The following is a 17948-nucleotide window of genomic DNA, read 5'->3' as shown; positions in this document are numbered from 1 at the left end:
ATTTACAATGTCATTGTATGTTCCGATCCTTTATTGAGTCTGGTTCACCAATCCCGTGAATCACATTGTCTAGAACAATGTCGCATTACTAAAGGGATAGTAACAGAAATCTTTCTTGAAGTAGGAGTTCCAAGGGTGAGTTCCAAGGATTAACATTATACATTGGATGCTTTTGTTTTCATTATACATCCAACACAATTAACAAAAGTGTTTTTGGTTGTAATATATTGAGTTTTTCATGTACGTACTTGTAAACGTTATTTCTTCACTTTAATAAATAGGCACAACACTAAAAGTGGTTTTAAAGATTGATAAAGCTTTCAATGATCAGTAGTAAATTGAGTGCATGTACTAGCTTTTTAACTATGATTAGAAGTTCAGCCACATTTTGTCGAAACATTTCGGTTGTAGTAGTATTAATCTCGACACGTGAACTGTTCTTGCAGGTGATAACTGTGCACAAAATCGCAGAGTCTGAAACTGACTACCTGATGGGTGAGCGCGGCAGCCAGAAAGGTAAAGTACCAGCAGCTTTCCTCGAGTTGCTTAGCAACTGAAGACATCTGCAAGACAAGCTCATCTCTTTAGCGTACTGTTGAGAAATTATTTTGTCTGCCATTTTAAAGATGGCTGATTCTCGAAGCCACATAATTCCTTTTTATAGTTGTAAATATATACATATATCTGATGTATAGATATAAAATTGTGTAATAAGTCCTGTTTTAGAGTGAGCAGAATGTATTATAATTATTACCGCACTTCTTTTGTTATTTTTTTATTTACCTACTTCACTATTATATAGTTTGTAACACATTCCAAAATAGTTTTTAGCTGTGATTTGTTAACTCTGTATTGGTTAACTAGAGCATATAATATAGGCAATAAATACCAGTAGGGGCATGCAAATAGGTTTGTAAGAGTTCAAAACACTTCTGGTTGAACATTTTTTTTAGGCAATGTATTCTTAATGCTGTACAGCCTCTCGTTAGTGTGTTAATCTGTTAATACAAGTATAATTCACCCATGGACTCTACCTATTACTACTAACAACTAACTTCAGTCATTAAAACAATTTTAAACATTGAATTTTCAAGAACCTCTATGTAAATTAAATATACAAAATCATTTTTCATCAAACATTTTTATAGCTTTTTAATAGCATTTTATGTTTTTCATTGTGTTCTATTGTTTAAAATTACCCAGTTTTTCTTTGTAGAAACTATTTTTTATCCAGTCCTCGTACATCAACCACATATTTCTGCTTGTTTGTTTTGAGATCTCGCCAGTTGATGGCAGTGTGTAGGTTCGCTTGTATAGTCTATTACCTTTTTTCGTGGAAATACTTGTTTGCAGCAACTTTGAGTTGTGTGAAACTATTCCCTTGAGAAGCTCGATGTTTGGCATCATAGGGTTCAGTCTGCTCTGTTGATTGTGTACTCAGAAGTGGCACACAGACTGTTCTCTGACACGTGCCACACACGTGTTCCTGTTGTAACCACGAGCCCAGCATGCTGCTGTGTTCAGCTCCTAGCAGTTAGGCATATATATGTAAAATTTTTTAGTTCCTATCAAATTGAAAGTCACATTAAAAAAAAAACTATTTTTATGTGGTACAATGATTTCAATTACTTAATGGCAATTATAAAAAGTATGTTTATCATCAGCTTTTTAGGGATTTTTTTATGCAGTGGTGCAGTGGTAGCCTTTGTTTCAACTTATCAAAAAAAAATTCTTAATTACAAACTGTTCCCCCCTTCCCTCTGTCTTCTCTCTCTCTCTCTCTCTCTCTCTCTCTCAATCTCTCTCTCTTCCCCCCCCCCCCCCCCCCCGCAAGTTTTAACGTTTGAACTAGCCGTTCTGCTGTTCATTGTGTACTTGCTGAAAAAAACTCTTGGGTAATTATTTAAGGCCCATTAGTATATTAAAACTGTGATGTACACATTATTATTGTATCACAATAACAAACAAGTAGTATTCGTTACTTGGAAGTGCAAGTATTGGAAATTGAATTGGATGCGAATGATAAGTTATTCATTTTGGTATTTTAAATTTTGAATACCTATTTGTACAGATTTAACAATTAGTTGAGGAAAATCTAAGCAAAAGCCTCAATGGTGAATCCACTGGAGTATTGTAATATTCACTTTCTTTTAATATCTGATAGTCATATTAATTTTGGAAATTTGGTTTTACTGTACAACTGTATTGATGAACATAAAGCAATCTCAAACCAACTGAGATTGCTTAATACTTAGAAGAATGTTTTTTTTTTTTTTAACAGTTTTGAGCATTTTCTGTTCAGTTTTTTTTTTTTTTTGCATGCCCCTACATTTTAAAATGAGCAGAACAGTTAAAATATGTTGTAAATGTATGAAATGAGTGAATAAGGGTTTGGGTTGAATTAGATACCGCACGTATAGTAATTTTGTTTTTGTCACGAACCATTCCATAAATGTTCGTTGAGCCTGTGGTCGGAGTTATTGTTGATACCTAAGCTACACGTAAAGTAGATGACATAGTTTTTATACTTTATGTTACTGATGTATTATTTAATGTGATTGTGTTTGTACATGCATCAGCATTCCATGTAAGTGGCTGCAACACATTTGTTTGTTACAGCCAGTAATTATTGCAATAAGGTGACAATACTAGTGAGCATACAAAGCACCAATAGTTTAAATATAGTAAACACCAATTCTTTGCTACATGTGTAATCATCGAGAGTGTAAATTTGAATTTATATAGTTTTACTTAGTAAATTGAAATAAGTGTGTGTGTTGTGGTAAGTTGCTATGTTCTCAGTACTTACCCCCACAGATACATATGTGTAATAGCTTGTCTCTTGAAATTATTATTTTTTTTTTACCTTATTGAAGGTAGGTCTGACCCCTAATTTGAAGCTCAATTTTTTTTTTTTACAATGGTGTTCTTAATATTATTGAAAATACTTTTTTTTAAAAACTAAAACTGTGTTTTTTAAACAATAATTGTATTCAAAATCTCATGTTGTAATTTAATATTAAAGATATACTATACATAATATTTATACTACATAAAATATCATATGCATTGTTAACATTGCCTTGCTGTTAAAATTTTTCAGAATGATTCAATAATAATTGTGTATCGAAAGACAGCTTGTATTTTAATTGTACTTGAAAACAATGCCACTGGGTCATTTCATGCCAATTTTCCTGATTTTTAGAATATGGTCCTGCCTCCTCGTCTCAGATTTTGTGAAATAACCAAATTAAAATCATGTTTGGTTATAATTTTTCCATGGAAACTCCTGATTGAAAATTTTTTTGATCAGTACTGGATGCTAAATAAATTTTTTTTTTTTGCAATTGTTTTGCATTATTTGTTGGTGTACAAAAAAGGAGTGTAAAAATATATTTCATCTAGCATCTAAATAAGCTTCATAGAAAGTCAGGGAATTTTAAACGATTCAGGGAAAACCTGGAAAAGTTATAGATAAGCTTGTAATGGTATCTTCAATGGCCATTCATTATAAAAATGTGAGTTAGCTGTATCATTTTCAAAATTGTGTGCATATTACCATATTCATCCAATAATATACGCAGAATTTTTTTTTTTTAATATGTGTTTAGAAGCACGGTGCATGGCTTATTCAGTACTTGTTATGGGAAGAAAGTCGGCGTATACGGTACATGACTGGAGGGTAAAAATAAGATTGTGACCAAACCTTTAATGGTGCTTCACTGCAGTAAACAAAACATCTTCGGTTGGCATGGCACTCATTATTTTTCAGTCATGACCAAATTTTTTCCTCTCTTCAAGGTAAACATATCATTCACAGTTAATCCATAAATAAAATATTTTCTGCCTAATATCTTACAATTTACTTCAAAAATTTTAATGCAAGTATTGAAACTTTTAATACTATTCTTGCAGCAAGAATATAGTGTGAAATAATAACTGGTAGACGTCTACAATGATACCGAGAATGCTATATTTTTATTACAGGAAACCTTACGGCATGTTATAAATTGGGGTTATTATGCAAGTTCGAAAAAAAAAATTGTTATTACAAGTGTTCCAAAAATTTAAGACTCAGAAAAATAATAGTAGAAAGCATGTGTAAAAAGTTGACACATAAAAATATATGTAGTTTTCTGCTGATTTGAGCAATCAATGATTTGAGCAATCAATGATTTGGATGCTGTGATTTAAAAAAAATTTGGGAGATTCTAGTAAGTAGTCATTTATATGCCCTTAGCAGGTAACATTTCATTTAAAAATGGTAACTGATGTAATGAACAACAAGGAATGTGTATAATTCTTGGCATAACTGAGCTCAGGTGTGTATAGAACTGTTATCTGCAGAAGTTACTCCTCGTATGTGTAATCATTGCAGTTTTGATTAGTGTTGTTGATTGTACAAATTTAATGTTTCTACTTCCAGTTTTGATTTCTTACTATTTAAGATGAAGTTGAAATAACATGTTATAAAACCAGTTGGTTATTTTAGAAAATGTCTTTGCGTATGCATTTACAAATATAAATATAATAAATATTACATAATTATAATGTAGATAAGTATTTGAGTGACCTTACCCTTTGCTATATACATTGAATTGTTTGTGCTGGAATTTTTGTAAAGACATTATTACAAAATACCTAGTCTTATTTCCAATAATATTTAATACAGTATGAAACGTTGCCCTACATAAATTGGCAGTAGTTTTGTGCTGGAAAATGTATTTAATTAATAAGCTCTAGTAAAATACGAGTGGTACAAGTACGTGTCCTGTAGGCAAAGAGATTGTCACTAAAGCAAAATTTTACATTAACAATACTAGTTATTTCATTGTGTTTAGTAAAAATCCTTTTTATGAGAAATTTGCATTATCATGATATTTGTTATAACAAGTGCTTGTTCTAAAATCACTTAGAAAGTCATAAGAACCAATTTTAAATAAAACAATGCTTACAGTAAAAATACTTTATGATCGTGAAAATTAGTTTTTTTTTTAATGTGTCAACCTAAATCTTCATATTTTGAATCCTTTTGATTCCATTAGAATCATTTGACTCAACCTATTCCAGAATTAGAGTCTGTCCAACACAAGTTTTTCATAGTTGATTAAAAATGTTTTTTTTTTTTTTTTTTTTAAGCTAAACATTGGTCTTAATTTAGTAGATTTTTTAACTGTAGACTACCACTTATTTTATTTTATTTTTTGAATGTTTTATCATGTTTGCTTCCATGACAGTTGTTTTAAGAATGAAGAGAACATTAACTTTTTAATGTAATTTGTGTGATTCACTTCATTTCTATTGACTTGCATAATTTGTTAATTATTTGGCTGCAGTGAAAACTGGCTTGCACACACTACTGCTTATCACATAAACTCTGCTGATTCTGCTTCCTTATTTGACACATATTACTTGCGATGCATTAGTCTCTTTTTTTCACCTGCTTTGGTATTGAAGCTCACATTCAGCATGGAAACTAGTCCCAAGTCCTTTCAGAGCATTTAGGACCATCTGTAATTTATTACAACTTTATTAATGTTTGCTGAATTGTCCGTCTGTAGACTGGTTCGATGCAATTTATCATGCCCATCCTTCACCCACTCAGTTATTATCTTCTTTACGTCTTCTAGCCTCGGTATGCTACTGGAGTTATCGCCCTTTCTTTTTAACTCCCCTCTCCTAAGTTAACCAATCTGGTTACTCTGTAGTTTCCAGCCAGTTCGTCTCCTCTGTTCGCCGAACATTGCCCCAAACTTCTGCCGTTGCCATTTCGTTCTTGTGCATTTTTGTTTGTTGCTCTATCTCTCTGAACAAATTTTCTACACAATTAGTAAAATATTTTTCGAAAACTATTCCCCATAAAATTACATAAAATATTAGTCAATTTTTGTTTCAGAAATGTCTTTTCAGCATTTTACCAATATGGTATTTAAATCATCTTTGCTGTGGCCACCATAGTATATTGTAGTACCCGCTAAAAAAAAATTATATTGTTTATCTTGTGCCAGTGTTAATTAATGCAGTGGACTCGGGGGTTCCGCTCACAAAGGCTGAGCTGAAATAAAGGTTTTGACTTGGCACACAGGATTGAAGAAGTGGACCGCATTGTTTTGAGTGACGTGCTGTTTTTGGACAGTTTATTAATTGTTTATTAATATAAATTTATTTACATCATGGTAACAAATAAAAGCATGATAAATAACTACACTTTCTTTTGTTTCAGTTTAATATTCAAACTGTCGTTCAGGTAGAAATTTTTAAGTTAGTACGACATTATTTACTTGAAAAAATGGTTTTGTGAGAAGTAAAATATTGTACCAGCAATACTATTCTGACAGTTCTAATTGATTGCATATGGCAATATGCTTAGGCCTTTGTAAGGTGGCGATAACTTGAGTTTATACTTTGTGTTGCCTCTCCTCCGGTGAGCGGTGCTGCATGCAAGAGTGGAGTGTTGGTAGGAATGAGCAGCTGTAGTGTGTAACAGGATTGTTTGGTTGCAGTTACTTGTACGTATATATGCTATTTATGCGAACTTGGTTGATTAAAGACTCAAAATTTTCTACTACCTGTGCCCGTGTGACCACTTTCTTAAAATCCGTCTGTGGTTCTTTGTGAATGTGCTACGGTGTTTGAGTTTTCGGATTACTCGCGTCTCACAAAGGCAATCCGAGTTTCGTCCCTGAATCAAAAAAGTGAGAAACACTGCAGACCTTTGAAAAAGCGGGTGGGTTTTCTCGGGCATGAATGCTTTCATCGCTGCTATTTTGTTTGTGCTGGGCGAGAATGCTGCTAGAATGTTAATTGTGAATCCCAAAATTTTTTTTTTTTCATTCTTAACTTTGAAACATTAGTCATTTTTGTGGGCTCTGGCACTCCAGGCTTGCCAAACACCTAACCTGTGCAAGGAGTCTTTGAAAAACATGCTTCCCATTTCTTGTCTCCAGAGTTTACCCACCTGGAGGATCCTGACTAGTCTTAAACATTGTATTCTTTATGTCAAATACAGGTTACCTCTGTCTAACCAGTAGCCCATGGCCATTTATTATGCACCATTCTATTTGTGCTGTAACTATTCTGTACATAACTATTAAATTAGTCATAAAATATTTCAGGGTTTGCAGACATAATACTTATAGTGGAAAACTCTGAATAAGTCCTACTTAAAAGGCTCTAAATTTAAAATATTTATCTTTAAAGTTTAAAGTGCATGTTAGTAAGCCTCTAAGAATAAAGTATATATGTTACATTTTGGAAACTAAAGTGGCAACAAATATGTTTTATTGTACCTTCTTCATGTACCTATGTATCTATCATCTTTGCAGTTAATGTTGTCAGCAGAAAATCTGTGGCTCTTCACATACATAGTACATATCTATTACATTGTTTCTCAAGTGTATACTATTACTAAACATTATTTGTATTTGTTACTGTAACTAAATATATAATTTTTATAGTAATAAAGTTATAAAGTAAGTGTTAAAAACTTTTGTGTATTGATGTATTAATTCCAAAAAATTATCCCTTCCTGTCATTAAACTTGTAATTTTTAATAATTTATAATGTATACTGTAAGTTACCAAGTTTTTTGTGAGACACACAATGTTTGTTCACTTTTTACTCCTGGCTTCATGATGCTTTTTAAAATGTGAAATTAAATTAAATGCAATTAGATTTAAAATTTTCAATTTTGTAGACTATTTCCTATTTCCATTAAAGCAAATATATATTTATGAATACACCAATCCTTCACAGCACGTCTTCAAATTACGCAAATTCATTTAACGCAATGTTAATTTTACAGCCTCAGTCTTGAATAGCACGTCTGTAAATAGCAGTAGCACAAAATCGCTACAGGCAAAAAAAATCGCGTATGACACCATGAAGTCTGCTTCAATTTGGTAAACAACAGATGTACCGTATCATACAGTTAGCTATATGAGGGTGGGAAGAGATGCACGTGCAGGTATGACTATGCTATCGGCTGTTGTACAAACATCAGCTATGGAAAGTTCAGTTGCAGCTATACAATGTAAAGGACCAAATGTTTTCACGTCTGCGCGTTTGCCGCCGAGCCATAACTTTGTCGCTCGGCCGCAGACCGGGCCGTGTGGGGAACTCGCACGCACAGTCTCAAAGCAACGTCTGCCCATTCGTCTGCCGGTAACTGTACCTGCAGTTGAAACCATAGTGGAATCATGGCTTCCAAGTGGGAGCGTTATGAAGGTAAGGTTTTGCACCTTCGCAGAAGTATGAAATACTTTAAATTACATTCCTAATTTTTTTTTATTTACTACTTAACAGTTCAGTTAATTGAAATATGTTTTTTTGGTTATGGTTGGGTTTCAAAACTGAGAAAAAATTCCTCTTGTTTCTTAAACTGTACTTGTTTTCAAAAGTTCGTGACAATGGAAAGTCATGTTTAAAGGAATATATCAGTGTGTTGGAACACAACACTGGGCAAGTATTCAACAGCGTCGAGATAAGCTGGACTGCACCGGGAGCGGACTCTTGTTTGAGAGGATCCGCTGCAGTGCGGAGGGAGAAGCGACGGACGGCTATCAGACGCGCCAATTAGCGACATCCAGACGCCGGGGGCAGCTGTGTCTTGTCGCTATCACAGGAAGGACGCGCTATCACGGCCGGGGCGAGCGCGAGGGCGAGGGCGTGATAGCCGCGGGCAGTCCTCGCCATGAGGCTCGCGTGGCTGCTGGCTGCCGCGCTGCTCCCGGGGCTGCTGGTGGCCGGGGAGATGCCCCTGTTCTTCGCCGCCTGCAGCGACCAGGGCTGGGCGTGCAGCGAGCTGGAGGGGGGAGCCGTCGACCTGGACTACACCTGCGGCGACGCTGTGGGCTGGGTCCGTCTCCAGTCCTAGCAGAGAGAGAGATGCATCCATTACAAAACTGTAGAATAGAGTAACATGTGGACGCACATTTCTCTGGAGTACAACAGGGTGCACCCGGAAATCTTCTAGGGCTCGCCATTGCGCCCTGGTGCACATTTTGGGAACCGCTGTCATTGATTCCATGTTGGATTAGTGCACTTTCATCTAATTATTTGTTGCACATTTTTTGGGGACAACTGTCATTGATTCCATGTTGGATTAGTGCACTTTCATCTAATTATTTTTATCTTAAAAGTTATTACTGCTTTTTTTTTATCGTGTAAGCGTCCAATTTTTTTTATTTTTTTTTGCCGGATGCTGTAAAAAAACTTTTAATCTGGGACGTCCAAGGCGACGGCCGTGCTGAATGAGCGATTGTTCTGGATTATCGAGCATTGGTGTACTTTTACGGGACTACCAAAGAAGAAATATATTAACCTAAGGTGCAGTGAAGATGTAAAACCAGTTGTAAGGAGCGCCTGAGCCATTGACGTTCCAAGCCGTTTTTTTTAATTTGAAATTTACATTTTATAATATTTCGTGGTCTTTTTTTTTTTTTTTCCAGATAATTCTAGAGAGTTAGATACTGGATACTGGTTTGCATTGTTATATCTTGTTCCTTCAAGTACTATGTGAAGCACTGTGAGCATATGTTAAGGGAACTCTAAAATTTCATAGCTACACGACACAATTTCAGTTGTTGTGTCAGCATTTGACTAATGTAAATTAAATCCATGTTGCTGGTTTTGAAAACTTCACTCTTTAAATTTTTTTCAAAATGCATAATTTTGCTTCTCCCATCTGTCTGTCAAGCAAGAAAAAGAATTTATTTCCTTACTGCCTTTATGTAGTATTTAAAAATAATTTATTCTTATAATTACCCTCCTGTTCTTGTGCCAGGCGGCTAATTTAGAGCCAGCTTAAAAAGCGAAAACATTGAAAACTGAAAACATGGAAAAATACTATTCACTTCAATGAAATATCCAGGATTCAAACCCAGAACCCCCTCACACTGAAGCTGTTTGGGTGGTGCTCCTACGAACTGCACTACCAAAGTTGGTTGGATTGTCATTTCAAATCTGAGTATGTTGAATATAGTCTCTGAAAGAGTTTCTTGCAAAGTGGTGTAGGGACAACACTTGGTGAGAGTTATGGAGATGGTCATTGGAGAGCATTTGTTAGTCATGGAAAATTTAGACTAATAAATGAATTATTACTGTCAGATTTTAATTCTCTAAGACATACAATTGCTATGCAATACCTCATGTCTAAAATTCCTCATTGTGAAACATTGATCAGTTATTTTGATGACACTAGGAAAGCATTATTCTACAAACATTTTACATTTTATGTTCTTTTTTTTCTTTTTCTTTTCAGAATGTCATCTTCCGGAAAGAGTCATTCGTACTGCCTCCTTCAATAAACTCCTTGAAGATATCAGAATGTGTGAAAGTCACTGCTGTTACTGATTTTGTCTCCATGGACCAAAACTACAGTTTAAATGGCTTGATACTGTCGAATATTCAGCATCTTTCCTTCGTGGAAGATTATCATGCAACTTCACCCCCGAGGAGCATAATTCTTGAAGACATTGGCCTCATCCCTTACTTGCCACCGCACATCTTCGCACCGTCAAGTTGGCTGTGGGACTCGATAGTTTTCCAGAACGTCACCATCGGCCAAGTGGCCTCCGAGGCTTTTGTGAACGTGACGCTTTCCACAGTATTCATTTGGAGCTTCGTCCACGTGGAAGTCCTCAACGCTTCTGCCCTGAACGGCATTATACTGCCTAATGGTGAATTCGTGCTTGAAAGTTGTTATTTTGGAAAGTTGGACCAATATGCGCTTCAAGTTCACGCAGCAAACGTAAGTACGAAGGTTTACTGTATTTTGTATTTACACTATCAAAATGTTTCTCTATATCCACAGCAGTGATATCATTAAAGTAATTTAATTTTTAAGTTGCTCATTATCTAATCTAAAGAGTAAGTAAATAAATAAGTAATGTTGTTGTCTAACATATCACAGTGATTAAGTTCTAAAGTAAATCCTCTGTGGTTTTTGAGATAACATAACAGTGGTTCACCCCTTACCTTGTGCCTGTCTGCACACACAGTCTCGCGCCACTCGGTCGCACTCACGCGGTCTCGTCGCTCGCAAAGGGAGGTCTCTCGTCCTACTAGCCAATCTCGCACTTCACTCCACTCGCCTGTTGGAACTCTCAGAACTCCCGCGAAGGCCGGCGTCACTGCTTATACCCGCGGCCGTCTTTCTGGAACCGACTGGAGTGGTTGTGACGTGTCGCTGCGTCACGGGCTGACCCGACACTCGAAGCGTCTAGAATGATGCTTGTTCATGCCGCTCCACGGGATTCCCAGGCCACTCAGGGATAGATAACAGCGCCGAGGAAGGCGTGGGGGTAGGGGGGGTGGTAAGGCCTGCCCGCTATAATCCCCGGAGGTATGCGTGTGACGTCAGTGACCGTGCGGGTCTTTCCTCCCACGTTCGTAACAATAAGTTTAACTAAACTTAACGTAAATCACAAGAGTGTATTCTTAAAATATACAAAATTCAATGCATGTAAAATTATTTAGCAGGAAGTTAATACCGAAATGTGTAGACAAATGGATTGAAAAAAACAATCTATGTATTTTACTTTTTTTTGCTTTCATTTCTTATTAACTCATTTTTAATTTTACTCGTGTTAATACAGCTTTCAAAGATTCACATTCGTGCTGAATTATTTTTAATGTTCAGAGTATTTCTGTTATTACAGATTATTTTACTGTAATAATGCATTGTACGCCATAGTAAACAGTTACATCATTTTGGTGAAATAAGTATTAATAGCATTTTGGTTTCATATTTATTTAATAATGTGCTAATTTATGAACAAAAATTTATAAAAATAAAAACAATTCTTTGAAATATCCTTTTTTAAAAATTAAATTGGCGTATAAATACATAAATCCACAAAATCTTAACTTTATTATTGAGCAATACTGTATTCCTTAAAGAAGCACGCAGGTTCCTAAGGTACGATAACACTAACTTTTTCTTAAAAGTAGCAAAATATAGTACACTGTAATACTTTGATGATAGTAAATATTAGTGTATATTTCCTTATAAAAAAAAGAAAATTATTATAACTGTTGTTATTTTAGCTTGACATAAACTCATGTACCATCAACCAAACTACAATTTTTTTTTTGCAAAATCTTAACATATATCACTACGGCAGTTGAATGTTCATTCATCTGTACATAGCGTAGGTTGGAAAACCTTGCAGTACGTGACATTATATACAGAGAAAAAAAGAAAGATTCCAGACTGGCGTCAGCTTTTAAAATTTGTTGAAACTGATGACCGTGATAGAAGTGCAGTTTGAATTTGTTTGAAATACAAAAAACTGAAGTGAATTACACGTCTCTGTGGCCATTTGTTGCGAGTGCAAGTTATTCTAGGTTTCGGGGTTTGATCACATCAGTGAGGTACAGGGGCGCAACAACTAAATTTTTAAAGGGGGGGCAATATACCTTTTTATAAAGAATCATCAATCCCCCCTATTGAAGCGGGGGGTCCGGGGGTCCTCCCCCGGGAAAAATTTGTATTTCAAGGTGGAAAATGGTGCTATTTAAGCAGTTTTATTATCTAAAAATTGATTACACAGCACTTTCTTTGCCCCTGTTTGCCCCCACTTCAAGGTTTAAGAAGAGGGGGGGGGGCAAAAAACCTTCCCCCCCCCTGTTTTCGCGCCCCTGGTGAGGTAGAAGGTACTTGCGTGCCTCCCTGCATTTCAAGGTGGAGTGAAATGTTGCAGGTGACCATAAGGAACAGCTACATCGGCGAGGTATGGTCGCACGGGATCTACGCGGAGGCGGACAGGTTCACGTTCTCGCGCAACTCGGGGCTGGAGCCGGTGATGTTCCGGGCCCTGGAGGTGCGTGCGAGGGAGACGCTGATCGCCGGCAACAGGTTCGGGTACCTGCAGGTGAGCGCGCTGGAGGGGATCGGGCCGCTCCCGGGGCGGGCGGCCTACGAGTTCAGCGGCAACGCGGTGCGGGAGGCAGACCCGGGCTCGCTGCACGTGGACCTGCTGGCCTACGAGGGGGCCGGCGGGACATTGAGCGTGGAGGGCAACACCTTCGCCTGCTCGTGCGACCGCCTGGGCTGGCTGGGCGTGCTGGCGGCTCCGGGCTCGCACCACCGCCTGCTGCGAGACTTCCACCGCGCCCTGCTGGACGAGCGCTCGCGCAACGCCTGTGCCTCGGGCTGCGGCCTGCCGCTCGGTGTGCTGGCGCGGCTGGTCGCCGATCCGCGCCTCTGCGCGGCCGACCTGACGGGCGAGCAGCTGTGCGCGCTGCACCGCGACGGCACGGAGCCCCGCGCCGGCGCCGCGGTGCCTCTCCTCGCGGGCTGGGTCGCCCTGCTCGCGATCCTCCGAGTGTGTGCGCTACCAGTCTGTTAACACTCTTGGAAACACTGTGTGTCACCTATTTTAGTATCCAGGAGGAATGAATGAATTCATCAAGTTTTGTGCAATTGATGCACGGAGACAACTCACTAGGCCTTTGTCAGTGTTTAATTTGATACACAGAAGAAGGTTGACATCACCTAATTTGTCTACATACTTAGATTTATGTGCTAGGCTGCTCTGAAGATGGTAACTGCAATGCTGACCGATACGTATGAAATTGTTTCCTTCGAACTTGAAGAGGCCAAAATCCTAATTCTGTAGCCAAGAAGTAAATTTTTAACACACGTTTTTAATTTGATTGTAAGCTATTGAAATTAGTAGTAGGGCTTGCTGATTTTTTATTTTTTTTGCTGATATGAGTTTGTACATATAAGTTACAATTTTTAAGAGCATTTGGACCAGTAATTTTGCCTATTAGAACCATTGAAAACTAATATATCCTGTGGAATTTTTAAGTAAGTAGGCAAATCTTATAATCGTTCATTAAAATGTCTGTGTTTTATCATCTTTGTTTCGTTTACCAACTAGAATGCAGTGTCCAACATTAAGAGCACAAAATAGTACAAATGTAACTGTTCAATGAAATTATGTGAAAAAGTAAAAATGTAAATGAAGGGAAACACTAAATTTAATGTCCTGTATTTTAATATCATGTCACAAAACACTATACTCAGTCATATACTTTTTTTTATACTTTATGTGTTAGATAGAAGAGATATTAAATGTATAACTTAAGATTAGGATTTGAATGTGTTCTGTACTAAAAATGAAGTACCTAGTGATGTTATTTTGCGATAACTTTGAATAGAGAGTTTTGTAATCAGGGGATTTGGGGAACTTACAAATATAAATAAAAGTACTGATTGTACTGTATATAGACTTTATTTTATGTACATAAAAAATTAAAATTGTTATAAAAAAAATATTTTTGCATTTTTTAATATATATATATATATATATATATATATATATATATATATATATATATATATATATATATATATATATATATATATATATATATATATATATATATATATATATATATATATATATATATATATATATATATATATATATATATATATATATATGGAATAGTTTATTCAACAATAAAATGTAACTTTAAGAATTCTTATTCTTCATCTTTTAGCAGATATCTGACACAGCCAGCCATTAAAGGCAGTGGCAAGGAAACTTTTTTTTAAACTGTAACTCAACTGAAGTCCTGTCAAGAAAACAAATAAGGAGTGTAGCTTCTAAAAAAAAAATATTATTTAAATGATAGTAGCAAGCTCACGTGACAAAAATCAATTTCCATGGAGCTGAGCTCTTTTTCAGATCCTTTTATAGACACACTGTGCTACATCAAAATTTGGTATTAGTAAATATAAAATAGGACTTTCAAATACCCTTGTTCTATGCATCTTTTTAATTCTTTGACAAAATGAAATGTTGATAGTTGCGAGTTCAGAAGCTAGTGAAGGATACTAGGTGTGAAGGTTCATGGATGTGAAACTGCTATGAAATATTTGAGGATGAACCAAACATTATGCATCAAAAAAACCTCTCCAATACTAGAAGTGTATTACAAAAAACATAGCTGAATAATACATTTATAACAATGATAGTAGAGAGTTACCACAAACTTCAATTCTTCAAAGATTTCCCACTTTAAAGAACATACTATTTTTAGTGCTGTGCAAAGTTATAAAATTTCAAACTAAACCGAACCGGACCAAATGAATGGGTTCAGTTTGTTTCATAACTGTGTAAAATATTCAAAAATATGAATATTTATTTTAAAATTGTGTGGATTTTGATCTTACCTAATATTTATATGAAATCATCAAACGTGTTATATGGTAAAAATGTATTTAGGAATCAGAAGATTAAACTCAGTCTAATTCAAATAGCATCAAAGGTTTCAGTTGATTAAATTCTAACATTACGTCTTGATGAGGTTGACTTCCACAACCACAAATTTCAAATATTTCTTGTAATGGAAAAGCAATCCAAGAAGTGTACGTTTGTGCACTAAAACAGATACGTAAAAACTTTACGTGAATAATTATACTTGTGTATTGCTGCACAATAATATTACTTATGGTTAGAGGCACTGGAAAATAGTGTTTATAATGGCTGTTCGTAGCATTTATATTTTGCCATATAGCATTTATATTGCTTTAATTTTAATAGACTAGAAAATTCTTACATTATTCTTCTCCCAGTTTATGCAGATGTTGCAAGCGTTGCACATAAGTATGTTAGTGTCACTAACATTGAAATGGTGCGACTTGTATTGCTCTGCACGTGAATGCACGGTAACAGATTTTGTCCTTCCCATAAATTAAAAAAAAAAAATCTAACTGCATTGCACGCGAACGCGATACAAAATACCAACTTTAATAACCTTAATTTTATTGTGAATAGCAGCGCAATATTTTAGTTTAACAGATTACCGTTTGTTTTTCGGGTTAGAAAATTAGGAAAACACTAGGTAAGTTCAACAAATGAGCGACAAAAGCATAGAGCTACATTGCTGCTATCTTTTTTTTTTTTCGTTAAAGTGCTAACGAATTTGACTGAAATAGATTTTCGTAATTTTTTTTTTGTAGTTGCAAAATATAAGCTGCGTGTGTTGTAAACTTTAATTAATGCATTTTTATATTTTAGTTGTCATTTAACAGTAAATAATTTGATTGCTTGTGTTAATATCACGCACGCACACGTTGGCAAACATGGCCGCTTCAATGTTTTCACTTTCTTTCCCGTGAAAATATTCATGCACGTAAATAAACGTCTCTCTTTAATCGTTTACATTTGTTTGGGTCGTACGTTACGTTTGCCGTTAGCAAAGTTTCCGCGCGAGCCTATGCGTATTTAAATTGTGTTTCGTGTTATTTACAAGAGTCATAGATCGTGTTAATTGTTTACATGGCTCGCCATCGTTACCGTTTATTAGGTAATCTTCAAACATGGTAAGAAGATGCGTAAAATAAAGAATGTTCTTTATTGTATGAGGTTAGGCCGTTAATAATAAGAAATTGTTTATTTAAAAAATATTAGGTAAACCTAAAATTTACTGGAAATTTAAATATTACTTACAATTTTAATAATTACTTCTAAAAATGGGATTGTAGCGTTTATTCGTCGGTAAACCATTTTGTCGCTTTTATTCGCGCCTATATCGTTTTTACGTATTTCCAGTGCCTCTACTTATGGTACATTCCTGATGTCGAACATATTGAAGAGGCAATCACACCAGTCCCCAACATCACTAGTAGTTTGTTTGTTGCTGAAATTTGTATTTTTAGGTCGGATCGCCCTGTTGAAGCGAAATGAAAATATTGGTAACGATACCCACGCTCAAAGACTGCATTTTATTTTTCAAGTTACTAAAATTTTCAATGTCCTTGCAAATGATAACAAGTCAGTAAATAATGTGAGAGCCATATACAACAAACACCAAATCAAATATTTAAAAAATTAACATTGCAACGAATAAGCGAGAGTCATCTAAATATTTTTAACACTGTACTAAAAACAAAAGCTTGAACCTTAATTTTTTTACAAATATGTGGGGACTGGAACAATGCAGGTTTAGTGACCTGCAGCTTAGACTGTAAAGTATATTCAGGTCAATGTAATGTGAGATTTACGAGTGGGTTGCTTGTGACCCAGCACGTCCCTACCGGCAGGCTTGGTGTCAGCCTACAGCTCTCCACATCAGCTGTGGGCCAGGCAAAGGTACAGCAACCGGGGGTAAATGTTCAGAATTCAGCCTGTGTCAAGAATGTAGTATTGTCCTGCCCAATGAGGTGGAAACCTTGTGAATAGTGTATTCGAGGAAGATGCTAGGCAAGTTGAGCTCACCGAGTAGGGACAAGATTATATGGTGCATTGCGATGAAGCAGAAATACCACCCTAAATCATGTCAATTCAACATAATAACATCAAATGCAAGTTAATACACTGTAAAGCACCTAAATGTAACAAGAAAGCATTAAATTAGCATATTTAATCCAAACTCAACGTAGATTACAAAAAATAATCTCTTAATACACCAAATTCAAAAACCGTAAATGATTGAACATTGAGTTGGCACCAAAATTTATCTACTAAACAAATTAGAAAATTTTTTTTTTTATATTGAAACTGTTGTTAGTAACTGATTTTTACATTACGCCATTGGTACATTTTTAGACGCACATATACTGGCCGATTTATTTTTATTGTTCCCATTAGTTAAACATGCTTATTACATATTATTATATTGTAAATGTGCATCATGTTACAGTATCAGTCAAAACGACGTTGCTTTGGTAAAGTATCTTTGAACAAGTAAGAGTTGTATTTGTTGAAAATAAATAGAGTTCATAAAAGATAGATACAATAACACCTAAATCTCTCTTTTTTTATACATGAAATTGCCCTAAAAATTAAACCATAAAATCTAGTCTCTATTGATGAGTATTTTCACATGAAACGTAGAGACCATTCCTGCTGACCAAGGGGCAGCAGTGTCGAGTGGTCAGATCACTTGTCCCACCGAGGCGGGGGGGGGGGGGGGGGGAAGTAACCCCT

The 17948-nt window shown here is 35.8% G+C and overlaps 2 protein-coding genes across 4 annotated transcripts in view; both read left to right on the top strand.

Annotated features, from left to right (window-relative positions):
- The window catches only part of LOC134537863 (endophilin-B1), a 29543-nt gene extending 22063 nt beyond the window's left edge, over window positions 1-7480 (top strand). For both annotated transcript variants that reach the window (XM_063378750.1, XM_063378749.1), the window contains one exon: window positions 447-7480. In XM_063378750.1, coding sequence (XP_063234820.1) covers window positions 447-450 — 4 coding nt within the window. In that variant the 3' untranslated portion in view covers window positions 451-7480. The remainder of the gene's footprint in view (window positions 1-446) is intronic.
- Window positions 7481-8663: 1183 nt separating this feature from the next.
- On the top strand, window positions 8664-14268 carry LOC134537862 (uncharacterized). Of its 2 annotated transcripts, none has more exons than XM_063378748.1 (3): window positions 8664-8857; window positions 10262-10750; window positions 12876-14268. In XM_063378748.1, exons 1-3 carry the CDS (start codon window positions 8693-8695, stop codon window positions 13350-13352), a joined length of 1131 nt encoding a protein of 376 aa, XP_063234818.1. In that variant the 5' UTR covers window positions 8664-8692; the 3' UTR covers window positions 13353-14268. The 2 variants fall into 2 exon arrangements, with proteins under 2 accessions (XP_063234818.1, XP_063234817.1); XM_063378747.1 differs by having other exon boundaries at window positions 8665-8857; window positions 12705-14267.
- Window positions 14269-17948: the final 3680 nt, after the last annotated feature.

Source organism: Bacillus rossius, chromosome 12 (assembly GCF_032445375.1).
Source record: "Bacillus rossius redtenbacheri isolate Brsri chromosome 12, Brsri_v3, whole genome shotgun sequence".
Lineage (NCBI taxonomy): Eukaryota > Metazoa > Arthropoda > Insecta > Phasmatodea > Bacillidae > Bacillus > Bacillus rossius.
The sequence above is the reverse complement of the archived record's forward strand: the minus strand, read 5'-3'. Positions and strand labels throughout refer to the sequence as shown.

Bases quoted from the DNA above. Each gene is read 5' to 3' on its own strand.
- LOC134537862 (XM_063378747.1), top strand. From the start codon at position 8,693: ATGAGGCTCGCGTGGCTGCTGGCTGCCGCGCTGCTCCCGGGGCTGCTG. The intron at 8,858-10,261 runs GTCCGTCTCCAG...TTTTCTTTTCAG, and splicing joins GCGGCGACGCTGTGGGCTGG to AATGTCATCTTCCGGAAAGA. The intron at 10,751-12,704 runs GTAAGTACGAAG...GAAATGTTGCAG, and splicing joins TTCAAGTTCACGCAGCAAAC to GTGACCATAAGGAACAGCTA.